Raw genomic sequence first — 20,776 nt, forward strand, 5'->3', positions numbered from 1 at the left:
GTTTGTTTTGGCTAATATTTATGCACATAACGGTGATGATCAGGGCTTTTTTATTGATCTTGAAGGGATGTTGCAAGCCGCTGGCATCCCTCATGATATAATATTGGGAGACTTTAATCTTTTGATGGAGAACATATGGAGAAATAGAAATCATATAGTTGGCTCTTTAATGCATCCCTGTTGCAAAATCCTGATTTCCAACAAATGTTAAAGACTGAAATCAGTGTTTACATGGAGACCAACTGGTCTTCAGTGTCTTCTGTGGGCATGGCTTGGGAGGCACTTAAGGCAGTTCTTAGGGGTCGTATCATACAGTATTCCTCATTTACCAAAAAATCCAAAGCATGAGAACTCGTGAGAAGGGAATATTAAAAGTGCAGAGGCAGAAATGCCGAATGTCCTCTGATGGCCTCAGAGAATTGACCAGATTGAAATACAGACATAAAACTATTTTGTTGCAGAAAGTGGAGTTTTGGTTATTCAGGGCAAGACAGTCATATTTTGAGTTGGGGGACAAAGCAGGGAAGCTTTTGACTAGATATATAAAGCAAAGAAAGTATTTTTCTACTATTCCCTCAGTGAAATCTGTTGGTGGTGAAATTTTTACCTCTGCCATTGATATTAATAATGCCTTTAAAGAGTTCTATCTTGATCTTTATAGTTCCAAGTCTTCGTCTACTGATCAAGATATTAGAAAATTTGTTGAACTATTAGAACTCCCTAAACTGATGACTGAGCAAAAACAAATCTCTTGATTCTGAGTTAAACTTGGAGGAGCTTGACGAAGAAATTAAGGCCTTACCTATAGGCAAGGCTCCGGGGCCAGTTGGTTTTGCTGCTGATGTTTTTAGAACTTATGGTACAGAATTGGCTCCATTTTTGTTAGGAGTTTATATAGAATCATTAAAGAATGGAAAGCTTCCCCCAACCATGACACAATCCCAGATCAGTCTGATTCTTAAAAAGGACAAGGATCTAAGTGTAAAAAAAAATTGTGTAAAAATTACCGTCCAATTTCCCTGATCCAGCTAGATGTAAAAATATTGATGATTTTCCAGGGGTGATGGTGGGAGGTGTGGCGCATAAGCTTCTGCTTTATGCACATGATATGTTATTATTTGTCTCTGACCCTTCTAGATCTATGCCTTGCCTTCACAGAATTACTAATTCCTTTTCCAAGTTCTAAGGATACAAAGTCAATTGGTCTAAATCCGAAACTTTGGCTCGTACTGTCCAGTAATGGCCTTCCAGCTGGGCACCTTCCAGTGGCCCAAACAGGGCATTAAGTATTTGGATATTTTTTCCCAGCAAATTTGTCTGATTTAGTTAGAGTTAATTTTGACCCTTTAATGAAAGGTTTTTGAGTGATGTGGGCAGGTGGGCTTCATTACATTTATTGATGATTGGGAAGGTTAATGTTATTAAAATGGATTGTATTCCAAAATTCAACTACTTGCTACAGTCACTCGCTATAGATGTCCCTCTCTTATTTCTAGCAATTTGATAGCATAGCAAAGTCCTTAATTTGGAATGTTAAATGTCCCAGACTATATTTCAACAAATTACATAGGCCGATTGACAAAGGTGGGCTAGGTCCCCTTAAACAAGTCCCCTTTTTGCTGGTCAGAGTGGATTGGGAGGGGGGTTACTACACTCTGTGACCTATATGAGAGTGGAGAGATGAGATCCTTTCAAAGTTTGGTTAAACTTTTTGGGATTCCCAGATCTCAGTTCTATAAGTATTTACAGCTGCGCCACCTGCTGTGTACTGTTTTTGGGAGTAGTTCACACCCCCCTAAAGCAGCAGATACTTTTACTTTCCAAAAGCAGATATTACTGCTTTTGGAAAAGGTCATGAGGCATCTGTGTATTACTCACTGCTAATTGAGAGTCTGGCGGACGGAACTTCAACTTCTCTTAAGAGGTTGTGGGAGAGAAATCTAGACTTGGCATTGGGGGAGGGAGAGTGGGCTAGGATTCTAAATAACATCAAGTCTGCATCTAGAAATGCAAGGGTTCACCTTATGGAATTTAAGATTTTACATAGAATCTAGTGGACCTCCTCTAGATTTCATTGGCTTGGTCTTAAAGAAACACCCACCTGCTGGCGATGTCAATCAGAAGATGGAGACACAACCCATGTATTTTGGAGATGTGTTAAGATTCAAGAATTTTGGTTGAGGATTCAGAGTTTTATGTGCGAGGTTTTGGCATCTCAAATTTTATTTTGCCCCAGACTCTGTACTTTAGAAGATGGGGAAGTCATTAATTTGGAGAATAAGCATGTGAAAAACTGTGACCTGATTAGTATTATGATTGCCAGACAGGTTATTTTAAGGAGTTGGAAGTCGGCTGGAGCGCCCCATTTCAGCAGTGGTTTTCAGAAATGACCAGAGGGGCAGCTTTTGAGGGGGTATCCAGAAGACTGGGGAGTCTAGACCTGTTTGTGGAGAAATGGGGCAAATATCTTTCTTTTTTGGAGGGCTCTCGGGGAGGGACAGTGGAGAGAGTTGTAGTGGATGTGTCTGATTAGTGTGTGTATATATATATATATATATATATATATATATATATATATATATATAGGTAGTGAGGGTTAAATATTGATTCTGTATCTATATGTTTTGCTGTACTTTATTTAATAGATGAATCAGTAAAATGTTAAATCACGCACACACAAAAAAAATTATAACGTATGTTTTAATACATGTGAAAGTTGATGTCCGTAGAGATACCTACAAAGACAGTTTTTGATTTGGCAAGCAATTGCAGTACAATTATAATCCTGGATAATAAAGTCTGGCTTCATTTTACCTTAATACCAAATATACACACCAAATACACCCAAGACAATCTTGAATAAGGGATTATGGTCATAGCCCTCTAAATATCAATATATGCATCAAAATAATAATTTATAAAATCAAACCAAATCAAACTTACTTTCAAATTTTAACTTGTAAAATAACAGCAGGTTTTTAAGCCTGTGCAGTTGGAACAGTTGACCGAATAACACTGTGAAAATGCAGCTGGGTGCAAAAAAAAAGAAAGAGAGTCTTTTTGTTTACGTTTGTAATTCCAAGAAAACGTTTTTATTCTTCGATCTTTCCTCTTCCTCTACTGCGTCATGTGCATCATGCAGGTCTTGAAGAATACTGATGAGGTTTGTTAATCCATCTACTTTCTTTAGGTCTGAAAGATCAAAACAGTCATAATATCTGTTATAAATAAGAAGCTGTCATGAGCTTGTCATAAAAAGACTTATCAAGTAATAGTAAGTACATGGAGATTATAATAATAGTACTACAAGTAATACTAACAAACTAAAGCCTACTGGGAAATAATGATGCAATATAAATGAGCACTGGTGTCCGGAGCAGATAATCTATATGGGCTTGATAATGTTTGTTTACAAACTCATTCATTTACTTTTGATCACAAATGGCAAATATACAGTACTTTAAGACATACCTGTAATAGAATCCGTCTCCTGAGCTCCATGCAGCTCTCTCATCTTATAATACTTATCGCTGCACAAGAAAAAAAAGAAACTAGTCAACTTGATGGAATCTGTCCCCATTTTTATAAAGCAGTGACTTAAAAATTAACTAATATAGCAAACATTACAAAATTGATTTTCCAAACTTTTTGACCTGTGAAATTACAATGACCTCTTCAGTCGTTTGTGATATTTAAATAGTCTCAAATTAAAAAATATATAATAAATAAATAAATAGTTGACTCAACTTAGCTTAATTTTTGACTACCCTTACTAGTTTAAATTAAGTTATGGTTTCTCTCTAAACCCTAAAGTTGTCATTAATAAAAACAATCAAGTAGTCAGTACTAAATTAACAGTACTTAAAATGTCACATTTTGGAATTCTAACTCAAATAAACTTTATTTAAACTTTGGCTTTGAGTACTACTTACTCAAAATGATCAAGTACAAAAGTGTGGCTGTATGGTCAAGACGAGGGAACTTATGTAGAAATATTATAATTATTATTAAAAAATGTATATAGTTTTAATTCTTATGACTATTGTGGTCATAGGTCACCATTAGAATTAGTGTTACCTTTGGTGAACTTGGAGCCTGTGAAATTTAAGTCACTCTTTTCTACTCAATTGTACTTTACAAAAGTGCAGATATATGAGCACTAAGAAGTACTGAGGACAAACCAACATGCCTTATGGCTATCCTAGATTCATGTCAAAGTTGTCCTTATATTGTATAAAGATGTGCTATATCTCAGTTTAAATAATTAAATAAAAACATTGATACTTTAATTACAGGTGAGATATTTACTTGTAAATAGTTAACTGTACTTAAATAATGAATTTCACTTTAATTGAGCCAAATAACTATATTTACTTACAAAAAGAAAAACCGATTGCCTTAATAAAAAAATCGAATTCAGGTCAAATAATTCGATTTTAAAGTGTTATCAATCAACAAAACAAGTATTTGCTCACAAATCAGACATCATTATGGCTTGCGAGCAAGTTTCACTGTCCAGGTGAAACTTATCCTGGCCTACACAAGTTTAAAATTCCCTAATGTTTTCAGGTTGTCCATGACAGTTGGAACCCTGTGAGCTATTCTGCCCTACAAAGGCTAAGTGCAGTAACTACAAATTTGGTGAAAAATGAGTTAAGACTTCTAATGGGCTTTATGACATGTGTTCTGTCTTGTGAAAAAATATCTGGGTTAAATGATGTCCCGTTTCAGGATACATGCATTACCACTAATCTACCCATAACATGTTTGACTGGCTGGTATAAAAACTTTAAAGGCCTTTTTCTCTGTTTCTTTGTTTGCGTAGTTACTGCACTTAGCCTTTGTAGGGCAGTATTCAGCTGAACTGCAGTGTACAATTGAATTCACTTATAATAAAAGTGTAATCGCTTCATACCACTGTAATTGCAAAAAAATTGCTAAATGTCAATCGTTCCAGTTGACATGACAAGCAAATGAAATACAGAATTTAGGCATAGGTTCGGACTTGTTAATGCCACATTACCGCATGGCATGCTGGACACTGCTGAGATGTTGGTAGATCAGCTGAGCCTCCAGGTCTGGATCCAGCGGGTCATACCATTCCTGTAGAGTCACTCCATGTCTAGTTTTATCACAGCCGGGGTCTGTGCACAAGTCCATTAAGAAGGAAAAAGTGAGCAGAATGAACTAAAACCCTTTTAAAAAGTTAGGATGTACATGTAACTGATTCATTCTACATTTGAACATAATACAGTTTATTTTAACATTTGCATCAATGCATTTAGCAGCTAATAGTAAAGGTGAACTTTTGGTGTGGATTGAGACAATGAAATCAATGAATCAGAGGTTCTAAATTGGTGGGTCGCAACCCAAAAATGGGTCATAGGTATGTTCTGATAGCGTTATGAACAACAGGGGGAAAAACAATGCTGTATGCAAAAAATAAAGTGCAATTAACCCTCGTTACGATGTAAAATAAATAGGCTTATCAGTTTTTAAAAGTTTCATTAAACTATTAAAGCATTTTGGATTCATCTGTCACTTGGCAAATATGGCAAATACTCATATAATGATTATCCCAGTGTCTGTTCCATGTCTTAGGCTAGTCAATCACATTTCTGCTGTTGTTTATGCATTTACAAAACTGTCAGTTTTCCCATTCAGCCTATTTCACACTGAAAGAATAGTTCACCTAAAAAAATTATTCACCCTCATGTTGTTCCAAACCCACATGACATTCGTTCATCCTTGGAACACAAAAGGAGATGTTCGGCGGAATGTTAGCCTCAGTCACCATTCACCTACATTGTAAAATGATGCAAAGGAAGTGAATGTATCTAAGGATAAATATTCTTCATAACTACTTTTGTGTTCCACAAAAGATCAAAATTCAAATGGGTTTGGCACAGCATGAGGGTGAGAAATCTTTTTGGGAGAACTAATTCTTTAAATCATTTTGCATACTGTTGGGCTTATGCATTTTATGGTCATATTAATAAGTTTCAATATTATTTTAAGCACAGGGTCATTGCTATTATACGATAAATTATTTTGATACTGTGTTGGAAGGCCTCTTGCTGTGCAATGTAAAATCTGTGTCCTGAAGCAAAACTAACTGAAAAACACTGCCGTACATCATATGGCAATATAATTGTGCAGTACCTGTTTTCTCCTTTTGATGGCAGCAGCTCCATCTGTCTGCTTTATAGATTCCGGGATGATAGCAGCTCATAGTGTTTGTGTTGTGACTGCAGGCTTTCCTCAAAGCTGACAGCCAGTGATTCAACTCATTTACACTCTACAGACAGACACAGAGACAAAGAGGAATAAACAACGATACTTGGCATCAAATATAGAGTTCTACACTCTAATATTTGAGTTGGTGCCTATAGGCTAAATAGCTGCATCCACTGCCATTTTTTATTTTTGTATTGTGAATTTGAATGCAACACTAACCTTGCAGTCAAGGTACAGGGTCTCCTGCTGACCAGAGTCTTCACTTGAGATGATCTGCATGACGTTGGCACTGCCAAAGCATTTCTCCTCCACCTTCTCTATCGCCCGGATCTTTGGCAGTGAAATAGATGAGCTCTTCTACAAATTTAGAGAGCAGAGCTCAATATATCTCAATATATCTCATATTTATAAAGCAGTCGGGACATGCAGTATGTTAACATTTACTTAAGGCCAACTCAAAAACAGAGAGAAACACTGGATTTCAATCCGACATGGCTTGGCTTCCATCACTGTTACTCACTTTATAGTGTTGTGTCCGAGAGTAGGACAGAGTATCTTTGCTCAGCGTCACATAGTACTTCTTAAAGGGCGAAGTCATGGGCATGCACTTGTCCTTGGTTCTATGCAGGAAGAGGAAACCTTCTTTCTCCATAGTGCCACACTGGAGACACATTCGTGTCTGTAGATTGAGATCTGTTTTAATGAATGACAAATAAAGCAAACAGGTGAGAGAGAGAGAACAAAAGAATGGAATAAAATTAGGATCTTGACTGTTTCATCACTGAAGGATCTGTTCAGCTAAAAGGAAAGTTCACCAAAAACTGTAAATTCTGTAATTATATACTAATTACAGTATTTACTAAAAACATTGTGTTTAGATAAGCAGGTTTAAAGAATTGCTCACATAAAAATGTCAATTGTATGTTCATTAGCTATCCTCATGAGTTTAAGCTGTGTTTTTTCCCTCTGTGGAACATAACAGGATAATTTCTGAAGTATCTTTGCACAGCTCTCTTCCATACAATGACAGTTCATGGTTACCAAATCTGTCAGGCTCCATAAAGGACAAAAAGCACTATAAAAGCGGTCCAAGTTGCTACAAGCACTCAGATTAAATATGGCACCATTAAACATGATGCTTCAGCTTTGAAAAAGCCACTTGGTCACAAGACGCACAATAACATTGACGTTACATATCAATGATGTCCAACCTGCAAAACTGTCGAGTTCCAGAAGGAATCATCCTATCTATTTTCTCCACAGGGGAATTTATTTTTAATGCTAACTTTTAAACCTTTAAAGACACACCTACCATGAGCTCCAAGGTTGGTAGTTGATGGTATATATATGTTTCTGTGCATATAAATCAAAAATTTTATATTATTCCATTGTTTTTAATTTACTCTACCAACTTGGAGGAATACACAGCATCTGTGACCAGCAACATCAGCAAGTGCATTGATGGTGTCACCTTCTCCAAGACCATCACCACACGCTCCAACCAGAAGCCCTGGATGACTGAGGAGGTGCGTGCGCTGCTGAGGACCCGAGACTCCGCCTTCAGAGCAGGCGAGAAGGCTGCCCTAAGAACAGCGAGGGCCAAACTGTCCCGGGCCATCAGAGAGGCAAAGCGCACACACGCCCAGAGAATCCACAGTCACTTCCAGGACAGCAGCAACACGTGGCGCATGTGGGAGGGCATCCCACATGCGCCAGTGACAAAGATGCCTTCCTTCCAGATGCGCTGAACAACTTCTACACTAGGTTTGAAGCACAGAACGACCAGGTGCTCTGTCTTACCACGGCTGATGTGAGGAAAACTCTACGTAGAGTCAAACCACGGAAGGCTGCTGGACCAGACAACATTCCTGGCAGAGTGCTTATAGGATGTGCAGACCAGCTGGCAGATGTTCTTACCGACACCTTCAACATCTCTCTGAGCAACGCTGTTGTTCCAACGTGCTTCAAGGCCACCACCATCATCCCCATGCCAAAGAATTCTTCAGTGTCCTGCCTCAACGACTACCGTTCTGCCGCACTCACACCCATCATCATGAAGTGCTTCGAGAGGCTCGTCATGAGGCACATTAAGACCCAGCTGCCCCCCTTCACTAGACCCACTGTAGATCGTGTATCGTCCAAACCGTTCAACAGACGCCCTGGCCCTCAGCCACCTAGATAAAAAGGACTCATACGTTCGAATGCTGTTCATAGACTTCAGCTCAGCATTCAACACAATCGTTCCTCAGCACCTGATTGGAAAGCTGAACCTGCTGGGCCTGGACACCTCCCTCTGCAACTGGATCCTGGACTTCCTGACTGGGAGACCTCAGTCCGTCCAGATCGGGAACAGCATCTCCACCACCACCACACTGAGCACTGGGGCCCCCCAGGGCTGTGTGCTCAGTCCCCTGCTGTTCACTCTGCTGACTCACGACTGTGCAGCAATGCACTGCTCAAACCACATCGTCAAGTTTGCAGATGACACGACCGTGGTGGGTCTCATCAGCAAGAATGACGCGTCAGCATACAGAGATGAGGTGCAGCGGCTAACGGACTGGTGTAGAGCCAACAACCTGTCGCTGAATGTGGACAAAACAAAAGAGATAGTTGTTGACTTTAGTAGAGCACAGAGTGACCACTCTCCACTGAACATTGACGGCTCCTCTGTGGAGATGGAGAACGGAGAACCTCACCTGGTCCCTCAACACCAGCTCTATTACTAAGAAAGCCCAGTAGCTTCTCTACTTTCTTCAAAGTCTGAGGAAAGCACATCTCCCAGCCCCCCATCCTCACTACATTCTATAGAGGGACTATTGAGAGCCTCCTGAGCAGCTGCATCACTGCCTGGTTTGGGACTTGCACTGTTTCAGACCGAAAAGCCCTGCAGAGGATAGTGAGGACAGCTGAGAAGATCATCGGGGTCTCTCCATCAAAGACATTTACAAAAAACACTGCATCCGCAAAGCAACCAGCATTGTGGACGACCCCACACACCCCTCACACAAACTCTTCTCCCTCCTGCCGTCTGGCAAGAGGTACCGAAGCATTCGAGCCCTCACGGCCAGACTGTGTAACAGCTTCTTCCCCCAAGCCATCAGACTCCTCAATACTTAGAGACTGGACTGACTCACACTCACGTGTCCTGAGTTGTACTTTAATTATTGTAACTTTATACCTGGCTGCTACCTCCATAACTGCTATGTCCGTACTATCTCATAGTATGTTATGTTTACATTTGGCACTGTGCCTATTGTCCTGTTAATTTATAGTAATTTATTGTACTGTCCCGTACTTTTTGCACATGTTTGCACGTGCACTTTATGTAGAAATGTTATTTAGTCTGTGTAGTCTCATGTGGTTCTGTGTTTGTCCTATGTTGTTTTATGTAGCACCATGGTCCTGGAGGAACATTGTCTCGTTTCACTGTGTACTGTAACCAAAAACCACTTGACTTGATTGTGCCATTTGCAATGTCCCTCATTAAAGTGGAGAAGATTGTCAGTGAATAATGACTTAAATGTTGGTCTATTCATAACACAAAGCAAAAGACTTGGAATATAGCACACGTCATGGACTGCTTTCAATGTGTTTTTTGTCCTTTTTGTAACTTAAAGGAATATTTCACCCAAATATTTAATTTCTCATTATTTAATCCCCCTCATGCCATCCCAGATGTGTATGACTTTCTTTCTGCAGCAGAACACAAATTAAGTTTTAAAGAAGAATAGCTCAGCTCTGTAGGTCCATACAATGGAAGTGAACAGTGACCAAAATATTGATACTCCAAATGCACAAAAAAGCACCATAAATGTAATCCGAGATAAAACCACTGGAGTCTTATTGTTTACCTTGATGTGGCCTTTATGTGCTTTTTGGAGCTTAAAAATTGGTGTCATTGGTGTTCTACAGAAGAAAGTAAGTCAAACACATCTGGGATGGCATGAGGGTTAGTAAATTATGAGAGTATTTGAATTTTTTGGGTGAACACAATGATTTTTATACTGTACAAACTATAGATTCTATCCCCTAAACCGAACACAACCCCTAACCCTAACCCTCACAAAAAACTTTCTGCATTTTTACATTTTCAATAAAACATTATTTAATGTATTTTTAAGCTATTTAAATTATGGAAACACTAGAAATGTCCTCATAAACAACATTTAGATCATAAAACCCTTGTAATTACCAGTTTGTAACCTAACATTTTTTCCTCGTAAACCACATAAAAAATAGTAATGTGCAAAAGTTTTAGGCACTTGTGAAAAATGTGGCATAATAAGGAATTATTCAATAATTTCATGATAGTTTTCATTTATCAATTAACATCATACAAAGTCTAGTTAACAAAAAAAAGCTAAATCAATATTTGGTGTGACCAACTTTAGGATGTTCCAAGCTTCATTGAGAATTCACCACAGTTCTTCAGTCTATTTCGGCTGTCTTAAATGTTTCTGCTACTTTATATAGTCTCAGACTGACTCGATATTCAGTGGGGGCTCTGTGGGGGTCATGGCATCTGTCGCAGGGCTCCCTGTTCTTCTATTCTAATCTTTTCTATTTGCAAACATTTGGGAGTATAAAATGTATATTTCCTAGTGACAGACAGAAGATATAAATAAACGTTTTAGGACAAATGATTGTGAAACATCTTATGTGTGTAATGCTTTTGCACAGTACTGTGTGTGTGTGCATATACATGCAGGCTTGAACTAATATTTGAACAGTTTCATTTTTCATTGAACAATTCCCTTAAACCTGCTGTTCCAACAAGACAATTAAAAATGATTATAAAACCAAGGTCATATATCTAAAGATTGATTGGATGCGACAGATATGAATGAGTATCTGGCCAGGGATCCACTCAATTTTTCATCTAAATTACTAATTTAGAGCAGCTCACCCTCTGACTCATGGCAGCTGACCAGCTTTGTGATGAAGTCTTTGAGCTGGGTTATGCCTTGTTGAATGGCTGGCTGCAATCGTACCATCCAGGGCTCCTTAGAGCAACATGTCAGAGTGTCCATATTCCCAATAGTCTGTACAGCCTGAGGAAACACATATGAGTCACTCTGACATATGAGGAAATGTGTTAATTCTAATGAGAACCATGGATGTTCACAGATCATAATCCATGATAATACCTACTGACCTAAACAGAAGATTTTATTACTACAGTGAGTGTAACAGGAGCTTATTCTCCATTAACTAAAAGGATCTGAGCTTGATCTGTATTACGTTAGTGAGATAACAGCTGGACAACAATAGCACATTTAATTTATTTTAAACAGTATGTGTACTGTAAGCACTAGTACTGTGGACACTAAAATGGTTTGCAAGCCTGTTCTGACAGGGTTGCAGACAGCAGGGAAAAAGAAAATGCTGAATGCAAGTAATAAAATGCGTTTAAGTATATATTTGTGCATTATTAGAATAGAAAGAAAAATAGGTGAGAGAGAACATTTTCCATATCATATTCTTGACAGTAAATGCTGTGAATTGAGTCAATACTCCTAGGTATTTTGGCACAAATTCATCTGTCACTTGGAAGAAGCAACAAGGATAAACATGGTTTGTTCTAACCACTATGTGTATGTGTTTTGTGCAGTGAATTATTGGATGCCGAGAGCATGAAACCACTGAAATTCAATTTTGTATCATAACCAATTTTGCCAATGTCCAATGTCAAATCTGTGGACCCGAAGCAAAACCAATTAAGGACCATTGCACTAGTATTCACAACTATAGTTTCTAGCTTTATTATTGTTCTTGTGTATACTTTAGCCAGCAGTAGGAGTGTCCGGCTTGTGCGGGCATCTGCATGTTTCTCTCGCAGGTGGAAAAGTTTTGGAGACATGATGGCAGGTGAGATGAAGCGCAGACACAGGAAGCTGGTCACAGCAATGAACTTCACCTTCTGAGGAAGAAGAATGTAGAATCAGATTAAAACATCGTGAGCAAATTAACAAAAGCTTAACATCTCATTTTGAAGGAGCATAGGCAACAATCTCCAAACTAAATTTTTACATTTCCTGAAAACAATGTGATGCTTGCCTTTTGCAAAAGTCGCCTCCACAATACTAGGGTGCTCTGGGTGGTTGCTAGGGTACTGCTACATGGTTGCTAGTGTGTTCTGGGTGCTAGGTATACAGTATATATATATATTAAGCCATCCCAGATGTGTACAAATTTCTTTCTTCTGCTAAACACAAACAAATACATTTCGAAGAATATTTCAGCTCTGTAGGTCCATACAATGCAAGTGAATGGTGACCAAAATTTGAAGCTCCAAAAAGCACATAAAGGAAACATAAACGTAATCCATATGACTCCAGTGGTTTGTCTTCAGAAGCAATATAATAGGTGTGGGGGAGAAGTCCTTTTTTTCTATAAATCTCCACTTTCAATATCAAATTCTCCTATGTTTTTGGCAATTAGCATTTTTCGTGGATATCGGCAAATACTGGACAGGGTGGAACATTAGAGTAAAAAAGGATTTAATTTAGATTAATGGACATAAATACTGATCTCACCCACACCTATCAAATCGCTTGTGAAGATATACACCCAACCACTGGAATCGTATGGATTACTTTTAAATGTTTTCTGGAGCTTCAAAGTTCTGGCCACCATTCACATGCATTGTATGGACCTACAGAGCTGAAATATTTTTCTAGAAATCTTCACTTGTGTTCAGCAGAAGAAAGAAAGTCATACACTTCTGGGATTACATGAGGATGAGTAAATGAGACTTTTCATGTTTGGTTGAAATATTCCTTTTCAATATTCCTAGTCAGTAACTGATTACAAGAATACAATTTTTCTTTTTTAGACTAAAAAGTAATTGGATTACAGTAATTATGTTGTAATTAGATGACACTCAACACTGTTTGGTTTTTTTCAAATCTCTAATCTTTAGTATGTGCAACATGAAAAGTGATCAAAGCCTCAACAAGCACCTTTCAATAACTTACTAGACTAAAACAAAGACCCTCAAAGGAGGAGACAGACCACTCGTAGAAAAAACTCACTATGGTAAATAACATCTAGGTTAAGTATGTAACCTCTGTTCCCCGATGGAGGGTACGAGACGTTGTGTCGGAGAAGCGACACTAGGGGTCTCTCTTGAGTGCCGATATATGCCTCTGATCTATGAAAAAAGGCCAATGAGAAGTTGGCAGACGGTATTTGCATACCCCGCCCCCGGACATACGGGTATTTAGGCGGGGCAAATACGAGAGTTCATTCAGGATTTTTCTGAGGAGCCAGAAATGGTCCGGCCACAACAGTGGCTCGGCTCAGCGACATGGCGGGGAAGACACAACGTCTCGTTCCCTCCATCGAGGAACAGAGGTTATATATGTAACCTAGACGTTCCCCTTCTGTCGCTCTCTCCACTTTGTGTCGGAGAAGTGACACTAGGGGTCCCACTTCAATCATGCCATGCACTGAGCCGTGTACGTGAACTGCTGATACAGAAGCGGGCAGGTATTCTTTACGTGCAAAACACGACCAACTGTATCAGGCTGCACGTACCCTTCCCCAATGCCCGATTAAAGTCATCAGAATCCTTCTGGTTACCCTAGAGAGGTGAACAAGGTGATGCTTGCCAACCTGGGAATGGGCCAAGCCTGGCCGGGCCTCTTTTCTCTCTATGTTTCTTGCATAGCGCAATTGCGGCTGGGGCCCTTACATGCATTAAGGGAAGGGGGTCTTACCCAGTTTCCTATTCTTTCAGAGGGAGAAGACCCTGCGGAGACCACACCTACCCTGCAGGGGTGGTAAATGTGGCGAATACATCACATGGCCATTTAGGACCTATGTGGGAAAGTTGGCGCGGTTGTAGATCCAGCCTCGTAGAGGGGGGAGTTGCTACAGCACGGTGACCGAGGCAGCTGGAACTGCCTAAGGGAGACACGGGATTCCGCTCATGAGGGGACAGTACTGCAGAGATTACACACAGGGGGAGTCTGTACAGGAGGCCTTAAACCTGTGGAGCACCTATTCCAGTACAAGGTAGATTAAGTACCCGTAGTGGCTTGGGTCGGCGAGTTCCTGAACTGCGGACCCATGAGGGCTAGGGAGGAATCAACCAGGGATCCGAGAGATGGGGTCTCCTGGGAAAAAAGGTGCACTATTTTAACTCGGCTTAGGGAAAGGGCGCTAGGTGCAAGCGATTCACCCAGCCAGTTCGTCGGCATGTTACAGAGTTCTACGGGCTTGGACCTGAGAAAACACGGGACGATACTGACTTGTAGAATCTCGCGTATTAGGTGTTGCCCACCCTGCTGCTCTACAGATGTCTGCTAGGGAGGTGCCCCTGGCCAGTGCCCACGAGGACGCAACACTTCTGGTTGAGTGCGTTTGAACCCGCAAGGGGGGGGGCACGGCCTGGGTGTGATACGCCAATGAAATGGCATCGACAACCCAGTGGGCGAGCCTCTGTTTGGAGACAGCGTTCCCTTTCTGCTATCCCCCAAAGCAGACAAAGAGCTGCTCAGAACGTCTAGAGCTCTGCGTGCGGTCCAAATAGATACGCAAAGCATGTACCGGACACAGCAACGAAAGGGCTGGGTCTGCCTCCTCCCAGGGCAGCGCTTGCAGGTTCACTACCTGATCTTCTGAAGGGCGTGGTAGGAACCTAGGACATGTAGCCCGGTCACAGTCTTAGGATCACGTATGTGTCTGCCGGACCGAACTCCAGGCAAGTGTCGCTGACAGAGAACGCTTGCAGGTCCCTGACCCTCTTGATGGAGGCGAGCGTGATCAGCAGGGCCATTTTGAGAGCGAGGGCTCTGAGTACAGCTGAGTCTAGCGGCTCGAAGGGGGGGTCTCTGGAAGCCCGTGAGGACCACTGAGAGATCCCAGGAGGGGAACAGGCTTGGCCGGGAGGGTTTTAGCCTCCGGGCGCCTCTTAGGAACCTGATACTTAAGTCGTGCTTACCCAGAGACTTGCCGTCTACTGTGTCGTGATGAGCCACAATGGCGGCGACATACACCTCGGGGGTGGATGGGGACAGCCTCCCCTCCAGCCTCTCCTGTAGGAACAAAAGCACTGACCTAACTGCGCACCTCTGTGGGTCTTCAGCTCGGGAAGAACACCAATATGCAAACAGGCGCCACTTTAGGGCGTAAAGCTGCCTGGTAGAAGGGGCTCTGGCTTGGTTGATTGTGTCTAGGACGGTCGATGGTAGACCGGCTAGCTCTTCCGCGTCCCGTCCAAGACTTGGAGGTTCCAGAGGTCTAGGTGTGGATGCCAGAGCGTGCCCCGTCCCTGAGAAAGAAGGTCCTTCCTTAGGGGAATTCACCAGGGAGGGGCTGTCGCGAGAAGCGTGAGATCCGAGAACCAAGTCCGAGTGGGCCAATGGGGGACCACTAAGGTGACTTGCTCCTCGTCCTCCCTGACCTTGCACAGCACCTGTGCAAGAAGGCTCACTGTGGGGAATACGTACTTGCGCCAATGCGTTTGCCCCAAGGGGAGCCTCTGTTCGGGCGTACCAGAGCGGGCAATGGGAGGTTTCTTGGTCCAGTCCATGTGGAGGTTTTCTTTGAGGATTCAGGTCCAGTCCATGTGTTATGTTTCTGTACCACAAGGGTGGCCATCGCCTGTCCGAGTGCAGTTCCTGCGGCACATCAAGAACAGGACTACCCAAGTGCAAATTTTGAAGTGCCTTGGCCCAGTGGACTTGCAGGAGGGGGCCATGGCGTGCAGGGGGGAGCGTTCTGGGACCGTTCTACCGCCGAGGATAGCGAGAGCGGAGGAGCGAGGAAGCTCGGCTTACTCAGCTCGTCATGCACGTCCGTGAAGAAAGGAACCGGGTGGGGCGCGGCTGTGAGAGGCGCACATGCCCGCGGAACCAATTAAGCCCGGGGAAGCATAGCGGACCTCCGTGTGTCAGGCTCAGACTGGGCGGCAGACCCAAAGGTGGCGGCCCAGGCGAGTTATCCGCATCAGACGCCGCTGTGACACTCTCCGATGCAGCGGTGATGTCGTCATCCAATGTCCGGGAGCTCGAGGGACCGGACAGTAGGCCGTTAAGCGGACCACACTCATCCCGAGCTCGGGGGAAGCAGGCAAGCATGCCGGGGAGGCGGGAGGTTTCGAGGGGATTTTCCCGGCGAAAACGTCCCGATATTCTCCCCAAATCGTCTTCATCGCCCGCGGCGCCTGCCCCAATCCCGTAGGAAGGAGGCGAGGCGCGGGGGGGCGGCTGAAGTAGCTTTCTCTCACTACAAGAGAAAGCCGTGACCGCAATGCTGTCATGGCTATGTTCTTGTACTGAAAACATAGACAATTCATAAAAACGCTGCCTGCGTGTGATCGCAACCCAGGTACGCGAGGCAGTTTTTATGACCGTCAGAGGTGGGGAGAAATTAACCGCATCCAGAAACTACACAGGGGTGGAAAAAACGTCTTTAAAAAGACGCGTCCTGCAAAGGACGTTCAACGCCGCTGTGTTTGCTCTTTAGAGCAAAATTACTCTTTTAGAATAACTCTTTCGAGTTGTCTGCACTGTCGAAGCGCCCAGGGGCAACAATGCACAGCCGTGCAAGGAAGGAGAAAGCCGCTGTTATGCGTCCAACAGCATGCAGAGCGTCAGAGGATTAAACAGGAACTGGTGTGTGACTCGCAGCAAACTGCATGCACGACCATCGGCTCCGAAGAAATTTTCTGAATGAACTCCCGTATTTGCCCCGCCTAAATACCCGTATGTCCGGGGGCGGGGTATGCAAATACCATCTGCCAACTTCTCATTGGCCTTTTTTCATAGATCAGAGGCATATATCGGTGCTCAAGAGAGACCCCTAGTGTCGCTTCTCCGACACAACGTGGAGGGAGCGACAGAAGGGGAACTTTAAAGTAAATGAAGTGTAAGCTTGGCACACAGTTTTGAAGATTTTGGTCTTTTTACATTCAAGTAGGTCGGAGCTGCACTAAAACACAGCCACCCAGGGGCCTTACCAAGATGGTCGCTAGGTGAACTAAATTGACCCTTTGCTAAGCTCCACCCCCTTGGTAACATTGCTCACTCAGACCAGTTTTGCAGAGCTTCCCATAAGAATAAATGGTAGATTGCCGTTAACGGCACGTTTTTTGTCAAATATTCTCATAAACTGAATTGATATAATTTTTGTGTGGGCCGGAATGAAGAGTGGCATTGCCATGTATTTTTATCTGACATTTTCTTTAAAGAAATTGTTAAATTACACAGTAATGTGATTAAAAACTGTGTCGAGACTGAATCAGAATAGAGGTAAATGAAAACCAAATAGACCTGAAAAGAGAAAAGAGCAATTTGACATGGATTACAAACTTGATAACATTAGTATAAGTGAACAGCACTTCTCATAACGTCACTTTTTAAAACACACTTAATATGGAGCTGTGAACTTTTTATTTTTATTATCGCCTCTACTGTTACCTGAATCAATACATAAATGAACTGAGCTGTAATTTAACTTGGCGCAAATGTGGGTGTCCTTTCTGATGTTATACTGTACATATTCATTTTAGACACAGAGTTTAAACCATAGCATGCACTTTGCAAGATTTAATTAAAGAATAGATAAAAGATAAAATACTTTCTCAATAAAACTTATAACTACCAATACACACATGACTCCCATTGACTCTCATTAGAAAAAAAGTAAATGCTTGTCAGATGAAAATTGCACATGGTAACAGTTGCTAAAATAGGATTGGTCAGTAACTCGTTTAGGGCAGGATTAGCGAAGAGTCAGTTGTTTTTAAAAAGACTGTTTAAAAGACTGTTTAAAAATCAGGCATAGAGTACTACAACATAAATAACATATAAGGAAATAAATGTTACTGACTCGGTACTCAGGATCAGGGAAGCATTCCTGCACTCTGTGGTAGAGTTGATGGAAAGCCTGGCAGATGAGCAGAGGGCAGTAGGAGGCAGACTGCAGGATCGAGGTGAGCAGTTCAGAGAGGTACGAATTCAGGAGATTGGTGCTCTGCTGAATAACATCCGATTCAGTCTGCTGACGATGCAAACCAGCACACCTACAATACCAGATAGGAGACTCTGAAAAACTTGTCCTTTTGAACTTGACTCACATAAAAAAATGAAATAAAAAAAAACGTTAAGATAAAAGGACATGGTTGAGTTGTTATTGTCTAACCCAGCCTCTTTCAGTTCTACTTTACTGGGGTCCAGTTCCACATATTTCTTTTCATCAAAGATTCGGTTTATAATGGGGCCCAGAAGCCGGTGCAGATACTGCATCCCAGCCACCTGCAGAGAGCAGAGGAAGACAAAGATGCCTTTGTGTTATTTTGAACATAACCACATTACAAATATTGCTAGAGTAAAAGCCATAAAACAGCAGGAGGTTTCAGTCTGTATGGATGAGCAAAACACAGCAAAAAACTAAATAAATAAATAATTTAAAAAAAGATTGATGCACCTTCAAAAAAGACTCCATAGACTTGGATGCTAACGAATTACTGCGGAATAGAGTGTTGGGCTCAGCTGAAATATAACAAAGAAAATTATAGCATTAATCCCAGTATGTGCTGTATAAACTAGAATGTTTTGGGGCAATTTTGTTGTTGCCATATGAACATGAATAACATTTATGTGCCTAACATGCTTACTAGTCTTTTCCAGCTCCAGTTTGAACAGTACATCCAAGAATTCCTTGACAAGCCCTTGACCCAAAAACAGCTTCACCAGATTATTAGCCACTTCCTGTCTGCTCTCTGCTGTAGTGGTCTCGTCAATCAGCATGATGAGATCTGGCCAGTTGCCCTATATATATATATATATATAAAAAAATACATATGTTAAAAGCGTTAGTAGGAAAATATTCATCATTTATTGATTGTTTACCTGCACAACAATTTAACTGGGGATGCACCGATATAGAAATGTTGCTGATACTGATAACCTATAATTATTGTATTATATGGCAGATTACCAATATAATGGCTGATATTATACTAAATCTATACAGTTTCACCTGTTTTTGAATATAAAAACACACACACAAGTCAAATACTTCAAGCAAAATCAGTAATCAACATATCATAATGTACATTAGAAATATGGACAAGTATTTAATACTTTTAAAATCTGGCATAGTAAAAGAGTGTACTGTTTAAACTGGAAAGAATATAACCTAATATTGTCTGCTGATATTAATGAAAATCATGGCCAATACTGCCATGGTGACCGATATACTGTATATTGTGCATCCTTAAATTTAAAGGGATAGCTCACCCAAAAATTTAGAATTTTCATAATTTACTCGCCCTCATGTCATCCCAGATGTGTATGACTTTCCTTCTTCTGCAGAACACAAATTAATATTTTTAGAAGAATATTTCAGATATATATAGGTCCATAAAATGAAAGTAAATGGTGACCAGAACTTTGAAGGTCCAAAAAGCACATAAAGGCAGCATAAAAGTAATCCATACGGTTCCAGTGGTTAAATACATGTTTTCAGAAGTGATATGATAAGTGTGGATGAGAAACAGATCAATATTTAAGTCATTTGTTATTGAAAATCTACACTTTCACTTTTACATTCAGCCACCTTCTGGTTGGGGTTGGACAAAGGTGGAGATTAATAGTAAAAAGGATGTAAATATTGATCTGTTTCTCACTCACACACCCATCATATTGCTTCTGAAGATATTGATTTAACCACTGGAGTTTGTGGATTACTTTTATGCTGCCTTTATGTGCTTTTTGGACCTTCAAATTTCTGGTCACTATACACTTGCATTGTATGGACCTACAGAGCTGAAATATTCTTCTAAGATTCTTAATTTGTGTTCAGCGGAAAAAGAAAGTCATACACAACTGGGATGAAATGAGGGTGAGTAAATGTGAACTGTCCCTTTAACGGTACCAGTATTCATTCAGACACTATTACAGTGCACACTCTGTAATAGTGTGTGCACTGTTTTTTTTAGATTCATGCATTTTAATTTCACAACAAAATTTCATCAAATTGAATTGAGTAATGTTAAAAAACAATAAATTTTAAGTTTTATTCATTTAATTTAGTTAAACATTACACAATTCAAACTGATAGTATTTTGTTATGATTTTGAAATGCGTAATATGCAATGTGAATTAAAGAGATAATGCAGAGGCATATTTCCTGAGATGAGACTCACGTTGAGCTGAGAGCCGACTGATTGACTGAGGAGCTCTGTGAGTGGCTTGTAATGGCTGGATGGCAACACAACCTCGTCTCGAAGCCGAAGCTGCAGCCGCAAAGAACCCAGATTTCCTCTTAAAAAGAGAGAAGGAGAAGAGAAAAGAATTGCATTTACACTTAATAATGTTCCTTTAATTCCATTTACTTTGTAGGAGGGCATAACTCCCCTTCCAAAAAAAAAAAGGCACTATGTCATACAATATTATCAAGGTACTTTTATATATACCATGGTACTGAAAGATTGACAATCATATGACATGTTATGTATAAGTTAAACCAAGGGACATAAAAGAACACCATGGTACTTTTTTGTTAGTGCCTTGGCAAAAGCTAATTT

The 20,776-nt window shown here is 41.0% G+C and overlaps 1 protein-coding gene across 1 annotated transcript in view; it reads right to left on the reverse strand.

Annotated features, from left to right (window-relative positions):
- Positions 1-2,664: 2,664 nt before the first annotated feature.
- The window catches only part of LOC127640238 (ras GTPase-activating protein 4-like), a 61,174-nt gene continuing 43,062 nt past the window's right edge, over positions 2,665-20,776 (reverse strand). Inside the window, exons 9-21 of the mRNA XM_052122693.1 lie at positions 20,396-20,513; positions 18,863-19,016; positions 18,673-18,737; positions 18,388-18,500; positions 18,076-18,268; positions 12,020-12,157; positions 11,144-11,288; positions 6,758-6,930; positions 6,457-6,594; positions 6,163-6,298; positions 5,024-5,144; positions 3,472-3,530; positions 2,665-3,192 (exon numbers count right to left, since the gene is read on the reverse strand). Of these exons, the coding sequence (XP_051978653.1) occupies positions 3,065-3,192; positions 3,472-3,530; positions 5,024-5,144; positions 6,163-6,298; positions 6,457-6,594; positions 6,758-6,930; positions 11,144-11,288; positions 12,020-12,157; positions 18,076-18,268; positions 18,388-18,500; positions 18,673-18,737; positions 18,863-19,016; positions 20,396-20,513 (1,681 nt within the window). The 3' untranslated portion in view covers positions 2,665-3,064. The remainder of the gene's footprint in view (positions 3,193-3,471; positions 3,531-5,023; positions 5,145-6,162; positions 6,299-6,456; positions 6,595-6,757; positions 6,931-11,143; positions 11,289-12,019; positions 12,158-18,075; positions 18,269-18,387; positions 18,501-18,672; positions 18,738-18,862; positions 19,017-20,395; positions 20,514-20,776) is intronic.

This window comes from Xyrauchen texanus, chromosome 4, assembly GCF_025860055.1.
Source record: "Xyrauchen texanus isolate HMW12.3.18 chromosome 4, RBS_HiC_50CHRs, whole genome shotgun sequence".
Taxonomy (NCBI): domain Eukaryota; kingdom Metazoa; phylum Chordata; class Actinopteri; order Cypriniformes; family Catostomidae; genus Xyrauchen; species Xyrauchen texanus.